The sequence below is a fragment of the Sus scrofa genome, chromosome 6 (assembly GCF_000003025.6).
Source record: "Sus scrofa isolate TJ Tabasco breed Duroc chromosome 6, Sscrofa11.1, whole genome shotgun sequence".
Taxonomy (NCBI): domain Eukaryota; kingdom Metazoa; phylum Chordata; class Mammalia; order Artiodactyla; family Suidae; genus Sus; species Sus scrofa.
The window spans coordinates 82880134-82893491 of NC_010448.4; the positions used below are offsets into that span (position 1 = coordinate 82880134).

A 13358-nucleotide genomic window follows, 5' to 3' on the forward strand; every position below is an offset into this window, starting at 1 on the left:
GTCGCAGCTGCAGCTTGGGTTCAGTCCCTGGTCCAGGAACGTCCCTATGCTATGGATACGGCTAAAGAATAAAAAACCCCGAAAACCAAAAAATCTTGAGGCAATATATCTCCACAGTTGACCACAAATGTCTTCTCCACAGTTAAGTTCAAGATGTGTTCAGGGGATAAGAACTACCTTGTAAAACCTGTGGAATAAAAGCATAGTGTCCGCAAGAACTAAATATGAGTGAGTTATGAATTTTTCCGTCTTTTACATCATGTGCTCTGCGGATGCAGACAAGTTAACTGGGCAGCTTAATCCTTTATTAAGCACAAGAGAGAATCTAGGAATTGTCAATAAAATTGAACCAAAACCTTAATTATGTGTCTGCACCTAAGAAAATATTGATTGTGTCATCTTTAAGGAAGCCAAACATAATTATTTAAAATTATTATAAAATTATCACTTAAGGTTTTAGTCTTTTATTTCTCACATCAATCTGTCTCTGACCTTGTTTCATTGTACATAAGGAGACTTGGCTTAATGAGTGTTTGTCACACACAAAAAATAGCGGGCAGCAGGGAAAGAAGTTGTCTTGTTTTCAAACAGGGCTTGTTTTTTCTTGGATGCTTTTGCTTAATATCCAGCAGCCAAATGTGGAAACTGTAAAAGGAAAGCAAACATTTTTATTACAGATGAACCGTTAACACTCTTAAAATTGTACACATATTGATTCTGGTTTGATCTTTTGAAACTTATGTTGCCCAAATGTTTCATCACCAAGGCCTTAGAGGTTCTTTCATTAAATCTAAATTGCAGAGTTCTCTGGTGGCTTAGTGGTTAAGGCTCTGGCATTGTCACTGCTGTGGCTCTGGTCACTGCTATGGTGTGGGTTGGATCTCTGGCCCAGGAACTTCCGTATGCTTCAGGTGCAGCCAAGAAAAAAAAAGTTTTAAAGTAAATCTTGAATTCTTTTTAAAAAATTTTAAAAATATAAATGGAAAGGTCTCTTAGGTCTCATTTCATATAGCTTTATACATGGATCATTGACAGGTCGATTTTGTTTGAATACCTCCAGGGACAGGAGACTCACTGCCATATGAAGTAGTTCATTCCATTTTGCAGACAGTCTAAAATTGTCAGCAATTTATATGGCATTGCTCACTGGGCCCAGTTAAATCCTTTGGAGAAGCACGGGAAAGAATATTTTCCCTCTTCTACATGACAGCCAAGCATTTGAAGATTGTTTTTAGGTCTCCCTTGGGTATCTCTTCTGCAAGCTAAATAAATAGATGCTCATTTCTTTGGCTGTGCCCTGTTCCATCCTGCCATACAGCATCACTGCATGTTGAGTAGCCTTGGATCCCAGAATTCTAGAATGAAAGTCAGAGTGGCTAACATTTATGGGGTATTTTCTATGGACCAATGTGCTAACATTTCACACACATTATCTCCTTTAAATTCTTCCAATTTAGTGACATATTTATCTTCATTTCCAGAGGTGGGGAGACTGAAGTTCTAGATCACAGAGCTAGGGGTGCTAAGAGCCAGATCTGTCTGACTCCAGAACGTTGAATTTGACCTCATGTCACAAATGAAGAAACTGAGCCCCCCTCCACCCTCTAGAGGTAAAGTGACTTGCTTGAGGGCACCAGCCTGTAGTGGGTGAACTAGGGCTCAATTCAGATCTGCCTCCCAGACAAGGTTCTTTTCATGGGGCTTCTCCCAGACAGGAGGACTCAGCAGGCTCCAGATTTGTCTTCCTACTTCACTTTAAAAACCAGCTCTCTTCATTTTTTTGATTGAACGAGCATTTGTTGGACCCTTACTGTGTGTCTAGAACATTTATTTTAAATCAGAAGCAGGGGTGATACCAGTGTGACAAGGCTCTGCTGTTTTGCATAAAACAGCAAGAGGGACTCAACACATCCTGTCATGTTTTTGTGCCAAAACAGTAGTAGTGTTTATATTTCTTGGCAATACAATCGTTTTAAAAACAAACTGTGAATGCTTATTCAGAAAGCAATGGGGGACCTTGAGTATATTGCAGTCAGTTCAGAATTCATCCTCTGTACTTAATCTTATCACCACTCACCCCTAGAACATTCAGTTCATGGCACCATTTCTCCGCTTACCTTAGGAGCTTCCCATTGCCTGAAGGACTATTCAAGCGGCTCTCCACTGTTCGTCCTGGTCCTTACCACCTCGCCCCTGAGCCAGTTGCTTCACATTTCTGCTCTTGCCCACAATCCTGCCCTTTCTTGGAATGTCTTTCACTTCCTGTCATTTAGCCAAATCCAACACAACTCCAAGTTCCATTTTCCCTGACCTCACTAAACTCATGCCCTCTCCCTCCTCTAATCCTCTGGTAGCCACTGCCAGCACTGCCGGGGTTATTATTATTATTATTATTATTATTATTGTTGTTGTTGTCTTTTTAGGGCCACATCTGCAGCATATGGACGTTCCCAGGCTAGGGATCGAATTGGAGCTGCAGATGTCAGCCTACACCACAGCCACAGCAACTTGGAATCCGAGCGGTGTCTGCGACCTCCACCACAGCTCATGGCATCGCCAGATCTTTAACTCACTAAGCGGGGCCAGGGATCAAACCTGCATCCTCATGGATACTAGTCGGGTTCGTTTCTGCTGAGTTACAAGGAGAATGCCAGGATTACTATTTTAGTAATAAATAGATAGAGCTGTGCACAGGTAAAAATCCAGTCCTCTGCCGTGGTGAGACCTCCAGTCTCTGTTCATATCCATGCAATACGCAAACAGGGGCTTGTCCACAGGAGACTTGCAAAAAAAGTAACTTTTTCCAGAAAGGTGAACGGTGGGATTAATTTTAATAAGTGGATGTCAGTGGGTCCTTATGCCTTGGAAAGTATGAAATAAAATCCATGGTTTATTAAATTGAAAATAAAAATTGAAAAAATTTATTCTTTTTTCTTTTGGCCACACTCATGGCATGCAGAAATTCCTGGGCCAGGAGCACCACAGCAGCAACCCAAGCCACTGTCAGAGCCTAGTGACAATGTCTGATCCTTAACCCACTGAGCCACCAGGGAATGCCAAGAATTTATTCTTTTAGTGAAGGCAGAAGGCATATGAAAAATCATATTATAAATTGGATTTTGGTAAATAGGTGTCTGGGTTAGGATCGTTGTAATTTACAGGAAGATAAAGGACTAGTATCCGCAGCTCCTTAAGACCTAGTATTTTTTTAGATTTGTCTCTCCAGCTCCTCGTACAATGTCTGTCACGTACTAGACATTGTATTTATGGAATTAGTGAATGAATGAGTCTGTCTTAATAGAATCATCCAAAGATGCGATGGGTGCCCTTGGGGGTGCTGAGTGCCCCCATCCCTCCAAATGCTGGGCCTGGTCTGGGCAACAGGTGAAGAAATACCCCTTCCAACCTCCGGTGGTCTCATTCTAGGATGTATAGAAGGGCATTCAATAGTGTTTAAAATGTGGGAGTTCCCGTCGTGGCTCAGTGGTTAATGAATCCAACCAGGGACTAGGAGGTTGCGGGTTCGATCCCTGACCTGGCTCAGTAGGTTAAAGAGCTGAAGTTGCTGTGAGCTGTGGTGTAGGTTGCAGATGCAGCTCAGATCTGGCATTGCTGTTGCTGTGGTGTAGGCTGGCAACTACAGCTCCAATTCAACCCCTAGCTCAGGAACTTCCATATGCCTCAGGTGTGGCCCTAAAGAAAATAAATAAAAAATAAAATGTCTTTTGCATGGTTTACCAAAAAAAAAAAAAAATGTCACCCCTGGATTTATCAGCTTTGGAAATTTATCTTTTTGTCTTTAGGGCAGCCGCCGTGGCGTACGGAGATTCCTAGGCTAGGGGTCTAATTGGAGCTGTAGCCTCCGTCTTACACCACAGCCACAGCAATGCCAGATCCAAGCCGGGTCTGCAACCTACGCCACAGCTCATGGCAACGCCTGATCCTTAACCCACTGAGCAAGGCCAGGGATTGAACCCGCAACCTCATGGTTCCAATCCATGGTTCATGGATTGTTTCCACTGCACCACAACAGGAGCTCCAACTTTGGAAATTTGTATTCTTGCTTTTCAAATGCAAGCTGTAAGTGCTATACTGCTGAAAAAATGGTTCTAATCAACAGTAAAAAAAAAAAAAAAATACACATACGTATATCTCAGAAGATTAGGGGAAAAATTACAGTTCTGCGGCTGCACACAATGCATACATACTTGCTGTGTCTTTGGAGCCAAACAGACACCAATTCAATTCAAATTTCTTCTGTTCCATTTAGTAGCCTTGTCATCTTGGACAAATGACTCATCTTCAGCTGAGGATACTTACCCTTACACAGGGATTTTGTGAGGATAAAATAAGATAATGTCGAAAAGCACCCAGCACAAAATCAGGAACAGGAGGCTTGCAATAAACGACAGCTAGTGGGCAGCAGGCTTGCATATTCATTTGTGGGTGTCTAACCCCCTAGTGATAACCTTTCACTTTCACGTGCTGGTTTGCATGTTATAGAATGTAGTTACGGACATGAGGACTTCATATGATCTCCAAAACAACCCAGCGAGGTAGGACGAAGCTTACTGTTCTTATTTCACCAGCGAGAGAGGTCACGGGACTTGCCTACATCGTACCTTGCAGCGGTCACTCTAACTGAGGTCTTCTTGCTCCATTTCACCTGCTGCTGCAGGGGCTAGTGTAAGGTGCGGTTCCTCAGGTTTCCCTCATTTATTCAGAGAGAATTCGCTACAACTCAGATAACTGAGCTGGATCTTTTTGTCCTATCTGTGATTTCTCTGGTTAATGAGCAGAGTGTTTGGCATACAATAGTTGCTCGATAAATACTTGTGGACCAAATGGATGTGTTTAAATTAGGTTTCTGAGTCCTTTCCCTAGATAACCCTGGCTTCTGCTAAAGAGGCAAGAACACCTGCAGGGCACCAGGGAGACTGGCTAATGGGAGAAGCCAAGGGCTGTAGAGAGAAGCTGGTGCAAGAAGAGGCAGATTTATACACAACCACGTGGGGGACTCCCAGGATAATGACGCTGAGTAAAGGAAGCCAGACGAAGAAGAGTACATGCCATGTGGTTCCATCTGATATAAAATTATAGAAAATGTAAGCTAACCTATGGGACAGAAAGCAGTTCAGTGGTCACCTGGGAACGGAAGCTGGTGGAATAGGGAGAGAGCAGTTTCAAAGCGGCACCAGGAAATGTTTGGATAGAGATGTTCTTACCCTTATTATGGTCATGGTTTCAGGAGTGTATCAATATGTTTAAATGTGGAGTTCCTGTCATGGTGCAGTGGTTAATGAATCCGACTAGGAACCATGAGGTTGTGGGTTCGATCCCTGCCCTTGCTCAGTGGGTTAACGATCCGGCGTTGCCGTGAGCTGTGGTGTGGGTTGCAGACGCAGCTCGGATCCACCGTTGCTGTGGCTGTAGCATAGGCCGGCGGCTACAGCTCCGATTATACTCCTAGCCTGGGAACTTCCATATGCTGTGGGAGCGGCCCTAGAAAAGGCAAAAAGACCAAAAAAAAAAAAAGTTTGAATGTATCAAATTGTATGCTTTCAATATGTGCAGTTCATGGTCAAGTATACCTCCTCTGTTTCAAGAGGAAGAGGAGGAAAGACCACAGACACCAAGGTACAGGAGAAGAGGTGGGTTTTCTCTGTAGGTTCTCTGTTTGGCCCCTACAGACACTAATGCCGAGGCCCCTAATAAGGCTGGTCCTCTGTCCTGTTGGCCGTCAGTATCCTGGCCTGCTGGATGGAGAAAGGATGGGCCTGGGACTCAGAAGGGCTGGTTCCCGGTCTTATCTCTTCCCTGGGCTAAGGCCCAGCATTATTCCAAGGGTATAATGCTGGGCCTTAGCCTGCCCTCTGTCAGCTCCCACTTCCTATTTATTTATTAATTTATTTATTTTGCTTTTTAAGGCTGCACCCTTGGCATATGGAAGTTCCCAGGCTAGGGGTCAAATTGGAGCTACGGCTGCCAGCCTACACCACAGCTCAAGGCAACGCCAGATCCCCAACCCACTGAGTGAGGCCAGGGATCAAACCTGCATCCTCATGGATACTAGTCAGATTCATTTATGCTGCACGACAATGGGAACTCCCACTTCCCATTTATAACTTGGCAATATCCATCTCTGCTCACCCAGCCAACCTCAGCATCAACTGGAAGATTACCTAAGGTCACACACATCAGAGAGCTTTGCAATTTATGAGTGTAGGTCAAAGGGAGGAGGGCAGTGGGGTCTCAAGGAAAAAGCCTTGACTTTCTTTCCAGCCCAGTCATGGCAACAAACACCGCAACTTCAGACGGACCCTCAGCAGCTGCTGAGTTCTTTGAGCTTTATGTCCCGTGACTAAATGCCCTGAGCCATTAGACAGCAAGTCCTCTCGTGTCCACTAGCGGTAACTTATTTGGCTCTGCCACTCACTCCCTGTGAGAACTTGGACAGTCATGGCTCCACTTGGAGGTCAATCAAATGAGGGGACTGGACTCGCTGGCCCCTGCAGTCCTTGCACTGCAGGATTCTGTCACCTTCCCATCAAACAATTGCTTACTTTGGTGGCTCCAGACAGGAGGAAACATGTGGCCAGTGAGTCCGTCCTCGAACCCCTGATCCTCAGTATTCCAAGGCACCAGAGCAATGGGAACTTTTATTCTCTCCCCCACCAACACACACACACACACACACACACACACACACACACACACACACACACCCCATGGATTTGCTTCTCTTCCAACACTCTTTAATTTTCATTTGTTTTTTACTTTAGCCTCGTAAACACCAAGTTAATATATACGCCCAGCTATCTTTTTAACTTTCTTCACTCAAAATCTATGACATTAATAGGTTAAAAATCTTACCTTCCAGAAGGTTTGGTCATTAAAGTAGTTAGTCACAGAAGGTGGTTTCCACCAATTCAAGTTTAAGAGAAAACCTATTGAAATTCACAATTATATGTTATACATTTAGAGCATTGCATTTGCTATCTCAAAATCAATCAAAATATCAGTCAACTCTGGTATCTCAACAGAAACCCTTTTTTTCTTCCCCAACCAGGAGATAGACAAATTTAAGCACTGCCCTTCCTGGACCAGCTTAATTAATTCTCTAGACATCTTTCAAAAGGAACTGGCGAGAGCAATTACATTCGACAGATTTAAATTACACAGAGAGGTATGCTTCCTGAGATGGAATAGAAGGGGTCTGGCTGTCAGGATGGCCAAGTGGTTCAAGATGGAATAGAAGGGGTCCATCGGATGGTGTCCTACTTAAAAGCGGATCCATTTAAAACGCAAGAGCTACCATGGAAAGCAACTCAAATTGGCCGCCCCTCCGGTCCATCCTCACTGGCTCCAATAAAGTCCCAGTGACCTCAGCTCAAGATTCCACTTGTTAGGAAAGTAGATTATAACAACTTGCTTCTGCACCTGTTCTTTTCATCCATCCTGCCCCTGCCCAGGGGACTTGGCCCCTATACATTCTTTCAGCTGCTCAAAGTCTGCTGAATTTCTGGTACATAAATTAGTACCTAACCTTTCCCATGAAGCAGGTAAACGCCATTGAGAGATTTAGCTGTGTTTTTGTTTTTTGGGTTTTTTGTTTGTTTTTGTTTTTTGTCTTTTTAGGGCCACACCTGTGGCATGTGGAAGTTTCTGGATTAGGTGTCTAATCGGAGCTGCAGATGTCAGCCTTTGCCACAATCACAGCAATGCAAGAGCCGAGCTGTGTCTGTGACCTACACCACAGCTCACGGCAATGAAGGATCCTTAACTCACTGAGTGAGGCCAGGGATCGAACCCATGTCTTTGTGGATACTGGTCAGGTTTGTTTCTGCTGAGCCACAATGAGAACGCCTATCTGTGTATTTTTAATGATGATCAGCCTCAGTGTATTAAATAGTAAGATGAACAAGAGTAGGTGTGTGCTGATTCATATTTTCCTTTTATAGTGCATGCCTTTAACTAATGTTGGCATGGAGAGTGCCATCAGCACAAGGCATTGAGCTAGAATTACTCAGAAATTATCTTTATCACCTACATCTATTTTCCAGATAGTTGAGGCTTATGAAAATCTATCCAAAATGTATTATATTTTCTTGTCTTATGAGACAACTCTGAACACACTTAGAGGGTTGTTTGTTTTTTACATTAGAACTGTTTCCAGAAATGTGCTGTGTAACGTGGAGAAGGGCCACAGCTTCTGAGGGTCATGGGCCTGTTCTCCAGCAGCCAAGGCTTCTCATGTTCTTGTGGCTGGTTTTAAGAATTCCTTTTCTTGGAGTTCCCATCGTGGCACAGTGGTCAATCAATCTGAGCAGGAACCATGTGGTTGCTGGTTCAATCCCTGGCCTTGCTCAGTGGGTTAAGGATCCAGCATTGCCATGAGCTATGGTATAGGTTGCAGACCTGGCTTGGATCTGGCATTCCTGTGGCTGTGGTGTAGGCCGGTGGCTACAGCTCGGATTGGACCCCTAGCCTGGGAACCCCCATATGCCGCGGGAAGCGGCCCTAGAAAAAGGCAAAAAGAATTCCTTTTCTCCTCTTAGGCTCTCTGCTTTCATGTCTGACTCATACCAGTGTGCCCTACCTCTAGAAACCTATCCTCCTCTGATCTGCTATTTCTAATCTGCCTGAACTGAGAAACCCCAAAATCATGCCTGATAAGAGTGTTTCTTAAATATGTAGGTAATATAGACAGGCTCCACAGTAGGAGGTCTCTTAACAAGTAAAATGCTTGGTTTTAGAGGGTCAATTTGGTGCCATCTTGGCCTCTTGGAGGCCTCTTACACTTCCCATTATCCAATTTTTTTTTTTTTTTTTTTTTTTTTTTTTTTTTTTTTTTGCTTTTTAGGGCCACACCTGCAGCATGTGGAAGTTGCCAGGCTAGGAGTCGAATCGGAGCTGCGGCTGCCAGCCTACACCACAGCCACAGCAATGCCAGATCCGAGCTGCATCTGTGACCTACACCACAGCTCATGGCAATGCCAGACCCTTAACCCACTGAGCAAGGCCGGGGATCGAACCTGAGTCCTCATGGATACTAGTTGGGTTCTTAACCCGCTGAACCACAACAGGAATTCCTCTCTTTCTTAACCTCAGTAAAGCCTGGGAAGTCCTCCCAGGTGCTTAAAAGCCAGTGCAAGTCCATGTCACTTTGTCCACACCAGTGACAGTGGGGAACTGTGTGAAAGCCCAGGGGTGGGAGTGCCAGACAAAATACGGGATACTCAGTTCATTTTGAAATACAAAAAGTAGGTGTTTTAGAGCTGAAAGGATGCCAAATGATTAGTTACCACGGCCCTTTCATTTTCCAGAGAAGCCAGCCAATGCCCAGAGAGAGTAAAGTGACATGCCCAATGTCATATAACCCCTGTTGTCCACTTATGCTAGTTTGTGTCTTATTTGGCATTCACTCCCTGCTTAGGACCCCAATATAGGAGCATCCAACCAATAAAAGCGGTTTGCATGTAGACTAACAGTGAACAGTTCTGAATCGAATGCACATTTTCACCCCAGCTTATAAGACGGACAAATTGGTATCTGCCCAAGATTCTTTGCTGTTCCATCATATTGCAGAAGCAAAAACATACCTCGGTCCTCTGTTTATGGATCTCTAATGGGCTTCCCATCTCTCAGAATCATCTGGCTCCTTGCTGCCCCTCTGTCCTCAGCCCCCATCACTCTCCCCTCACGCCCCCCACATCACCCACACTAACATCCTTGCTGTTCCCTGAACATGCAAAGCTTGCTCCTGCATCAGTGCCTTTGCATTTGCTGCCCCTTTTCCTGGAATGTTCTTTTCTCAAATAAGCACATGGTATGTCTCCATCTCTGCTTTCAAGTCCTCGCTTAAAGGTCCGCTTCTTAGATAGGCTTTCCCTTACAACCTTTCTAAAAGAGCACCCTACCCTCACAAGGACTCTGTGTTCCCCTACCCTGATTTATTTCTCTTCATAGTGCTTATCACCATCTGATGTTGTGTGTATTTGTTTGTCTCTTTATAGCAAAAGCCCCCTCCCCATCTAGAATGTCAACTCGATGAGGCCAAGGAATTTGGTCTGCTCATCCTGTATCCCACGTGCCTAAGAATAATGCCTGGCTCATAGGAGATATTGAACAAATATTTGCTGAACAAAATAGTATTGCAGGTGTTCTCAGGGAGTAAAAGGTAAGCTCTGTAGCATAAGGTTTCCTTGGTCCGCTGTATAACATTTGGCAAAATCACTAGCCCTGGTCTCAGGAGGCTGCAATACCCTCACAGGTGACCTCTGAGGGCCTTACCAACTATGACATTTTGTGATTCTTCATTCATTTACTTTTTAGTCAAGGTCTGAGTCTTTGCTTTATTTGACTGGAGCTGAGGGGGTGGGTTCATGGGGAAGGGGAGGGGTGCACACATGTCCAGGCATGAGGCAGGTGCACTCTAGGGGAGACCCTGTGCCAGGGACAGTGGTGGAGGAAGGGTGGTCTCACACTGACCTGTCAGAAGACCAAACGCCACACCCATAACGATGACGAAGCTGAGCACCCCGAGGTCAGTGAGTATCTGGTAGCCGATCCTAGAAATGATAGAGTAGAGGTGGTCACATTTGGGCATCAGGCTGCAGAAGACATTGGGGACAAAAAGGACTGTTTGCATCAATAGCGATGTTATCAGGGAAGGGCCACGGGAGAACACATGTCCCCTCCCCAGGGGGTCCATTCGCCTGTCATTCTCCCACAAAGCCATGCGGAGGTGCAGAAGGAGGGGATTTCAAGATGCTCTTTGGCTTACTTTAGTTTTCAGACCCCAATGGATCATGAACAAGCCCTCAAGTCAGAAAACGCAAGTTCGAGTCCCAGTTCTGTCACTAGCTATGTGACCCTAGGCACTTACTCTCTCAGAGTCCTGAGTTTCCTCACTAGGCAATTAAAGCTGAAGCTTGTTTTTCTATCAGGGCAAGATGGAGTACATCTTGGCCATCAGTCCCATCTCCCCAGCCCACCCCCTTGAACATACTTCCCTGTCCGCTCCCTTCGAGACAACCCAGGGCTTCACTTTAAACTATTAAGTGGTCCTTGGAGGACATCTGCGCGACCTCATAGTAGGAGACAAAAATTTCTTTAACAGGACACACAAGAGCTAAACATAGAAAAATGATAAATTGAACTATATTAAACTAAAGAACTTCTGCAGTTCCCATCATGGCTCAGTGGAAACAAATCTGGCTAGTATCCATGAGGATGCAGGTTTGATCCCTGGCCTTGCTAAGTGGGTTGGGGATCCAGCATTGCCGTGAGCTGTGGTGTAGGTCACAGACGCAGCTCAGATCCCATGTTGCTGTGGCTGTGGTGTAGGCCGGCAGCTGTAGCTCTGATTCGACCCCTCGCCTGGGAACCTCCATATGCCATGAGTACGGCTCTAAAAAAAAAAAGCAAAAAATAAAAAATAAAAACGAACTTTCGTTTATCAGAAGACAAAAGTGAAACACAACCCACAAAATGTGTGAAGCTATTGGCAGTACATATATCTGACGAAGGATCTAGATCCAGAATATTTAAAGAATTCCTACAAATCAATAAGAAAAAGAACACACAACAAAAAAATGGGCAAAAGGAATTACACAGACATTTCACAAGAGAAGGTATTCAAAGGTCCAAAAAAAAGAAGATGTAAAGTATTTCACTTAATTAGTCATCAGGGAAATTAAAATTAAAACAGTGAGTTTGAGGCCTAAATGGCTAAAATTAAAAAGAAGGGAAAGGGGGAGAGTTAGAGAATGTATGAGCTAAAGGGCACTCTCAGGTCCTACTGCACAAACCCCAGTGGAAAACTGGGAGGATCCACTGAAGCAGATCGGATGAATATTTTATGAGACAACAGTTCCACTCCTAGGCACATACTCAACAGAAGTGCATTTGTATGTTCAAAAGAAAAGGGCTAAAATGTTATAGCAGCAACACTAGAATGTTCATAACAGCTCCAAACTAGAAATGACCCAAATGCTCATCAATAATGGATAAATGAATTGTGTTATATTCACACAATGAAACTCTATTTTGTATTTTCTTAGATTTTTTTTTTTTTTTTGTCTTTTTGCCTTTTCTAGAGCCGCTTCCCGCGGCATATGGAGGTTCCCAGGCTAGGGGTCTAATCGGAGCTGTAGCCACCAGCCTACACCAGAGCCACAGCAACGTGGGATCCAAGCTGCGTCTGCAAGCTACACCACAGCTCACGGCAATGCCAGATCCTTAACCCACTGAGCAAGGCCAGGGATTGAACCCTTAACCTCATGGTTCCTAGTGGGATTCGTTAACCACTGTGCCACGACGGGAACTCCTGTTTTCTTAGATTTTGTATTTGTTTACTTAGCACTCACTTATCACAGGATCAAACTTATGGCCAAAGTTGTTTCTCCCTCTTTCTTATAAGTCAGTTTTTATGGGTGTGCAAAACTCAAATGATAAACCCCCCAACCACAAACGCTAATATTTGTGTTTTCACTTCTGCCCAATAGGAGACATCCCAGCATGACTCCCCTGCCACTACAGTCCTAAAGACTCGTTCTGCCGCCCCTCTGCTGCCTGGTCCCTGCGTGTGATAAGCTATCATGTGTCCCTGCGTAGTATGCTATGCCTCTCATTTCCAGGGCAACCATGAACAACATTAAAGCGTCCTTTCGATAACATTGACCTTCCGTGTTGTCACTCAGTTGCCTTTATAAATGAAACCCAAGCACAATTCAATGCCCTACTCCTGTGAAAATGAACCATCTACAGAGATATTCAATAACATGGGTGAATCTCACAATGGCAATGCTTAGTAAAAGAAGCCAAGCACACAAGAACAGAACTCCTGTATGATTCCATGTGTATAAGGGACAAAAGCAGGCAAAACTGATTGATGCCTGTTAGAAGTAAGGTTAGTGATTCCCCTGGGAGGGACAGGAAGGTGTTCTGGGTGCTGGTTATCAGGACGGGTCAGAAGTCATTGAGCGGTACCCTTATGACACTTGACTATTCTGGTTGTAGATTATACTACAGTTAAAAAATTTCTTTGGACTAAAAACTAAGCCTGAATCTGCTGACTGCCAACTCTCAATCCCCTCTGCCCTGATGCCATCTGAGAGCAGACATGGATGAAGCCGGAATTGTCATAGTAACAGTCCCCACACAGGGTGGGCTTGGCTCCGTGGTTTACTGTCTGATTTTACGTGAACCTCACCGCAGGCCTGTGAGCAAGCCCTTTTGCCACAAATGGGAGGTCCAGGTCAGGAAGGTGAAGCAAGGCCTCCACTGCCGTGGAGCTTGGAGCAGGTGGCTCTTGGGATTCAAATAAGGCAGGTCTGTCTACCCACAGAGATGGC

The 13358-nt window shown here is 44.6% G+C and overlaps 1 protein-coding gene across 1 annotated transcript in view; it reads right to left on the reverse strand.

Annotated features, from left to right (window-relative positions):
* Positions 452-13358, reverse strand: part of RHCE (Rh blood group CcEe antigens) — a gene marked incomplete at its 5' end in the record, with an annotated part of 44654 nt that continues 31747 nt past the window's right edge. The window contains 3 exon segments of the mRNA NM_214378.1: positions 452-645; positions 6874-6947; positions 10492-10571. Of these exon segments, the coding sequence (NP_999543.1) occupies positions 619-645; positions 6874-6947; positions 10492-10571 (181 nt within the window). The 3' untranslated portion in view covers positions 452-618.